Source organism: Culex pipiens, chromosome 2 (assembly GCF_016801865.2).
Source record: "Culex pipiens pallens isolate TS chromosome 2, TS_CPP_V2, whole genome shotgun sequence".
Lineage (NCBI taxonomy): Eukaryota > Metazoa > Arthropoda > Insecta > Diptera > Culicidae > Culex > Culex pipiens.
In genome coordinates this window covers 104,767,954-104,769,362 of record NC_068938.1, presented here as the reverse complement: position 1 = coordinate 104,769,362, position 1,409 = coordinate 104,767,954, and the positions used below count along the sequence as shown (strand labels likewise).

Genomic DNA, 1,409 nt, shown 5'->3' with positions numbered 1-1,409 from the left:
AAGTCAGTGTCGAACGAACAGTGCTCCAAAATGGCATCCCAACTAGCTTTCGGTCTTCTGCTAGCATCACTACTCTGCTTCACAGCCATCGAAGCTGCCGGAGAGGTCGCTCGATACGACAACTATCGGGTATACCGAGTGACAACCGGATCGGTGGACCAGCTTAAGGTTTTGAACGAGCTCAGGGATTCCAGCGATAGCTACATCTTCCTGGAGAGTGGCCGCAAAGTGGGTGACCATTCGGACATTGTGGTGGCCCCTCACAAGCTTGCAGACTTTGCTGAAGTGTTGAAGAGTGAAGGGATCAGCTTTCGGGTGCTCCAGAAGAACTTGCAGCGATCGATCGATATGGAAAAGAGTCGCATGAGATCGAGAAGGAGCGGTGGATCTTTCGGTTGGGACGAGTTCTATGGACTGGAGGATATCTACGACTGGTTGGATAAGGTGGCTACACAGCACGAGCAGGTTGAGCTGATCGAGGGAGGACACTCGTATGAGAACCGCTCGATCAAGGGTGTTAAAGTGTCGTACAAATCTGGGAATCCGGGAGTGTTCCTCGAGGGAGGAATCCATGCACGTGAGTGGATCTCTCCAGCGACGGTGACCTACATCCTGAACGAGCTGCTGACCAGTCAAGATCCTGCTGTACGAAACATCGCCGAGAACTACGACTGGTATGTTTTTCCGAATGCCAATCCTGATGGCTACGTCTACACTCATGAGAAGGATCGTATGTGGCGTAAGACGCGTACGCCTTACTCCGGAGGATGCTTCGGTGCTGATCCGAACCGTAACTGGGGCTTCCACTGGGCTGAACAGGGAACATCAAACCGTTGTTCGTCAGAGACCTATGGTGGACCGAGCGCGTTCTCGGAAGTCGAGACCAAGACCCTGTCCAGCTACATCGCTTCGCTCAAGGGAAAAATCCAGGCCTACATCGGATTCCACTCGTACTCCCAGCTTTTGCTGTACCCGTACGGACACACTGGAGAGCACACGCCAAACCACGATGACCTGACCGAGATCGCTGAAGCTACCATAACCTCGTTGGCCAAGCGATATGGAACCCACTACACGTACGGAAACGTCTACGATGCCATCTACCCTGCAAGTGGGTCCAGCGTGGACTGGGCATACGGAACGCAGGACGTCAAAATCGCATACACCTACGAACTTCGACCCAGCGATGACAGTTGGGATGGATTCGTGCTGCCACCGAGCCAGATCATTCCAACCGGAGAGGAAACGCTGGACTCGTTGGTGACACTGCTGGAGGAAACGGCCAAGCGGGGGTACTTCCAGAACTAGACTAGAGCTCGTGTGATTCGTGCACTCGAAACGCTATGACGGCATCATTGTGGTAGAAGAGAATTGACGAGCAATAAAGTTTGAAGTGGTTTTCTAAATAA

At 52.7% G+C, this 1,409-nt stretch overlaps 1 protein-coding gene across 1 annotated transcript; it reads left to right on the top strand.

Moving 5' to 3' along the window:
- Window positions 1-1,409, top strand: LOC120428493 (zinc carboxypeptidase A 1-like). The gene has a single exon (XM_039593509.2). It carries the CDS (start codon window positions 31-33, stop codon window positions 1,306-1,308), a length of 1,278 nt encoding a protein of 425 aa, XP_039449443.1. The 5' UTR covers window positions 1-30; the 3' UTR covers window positions 1,309-1,409.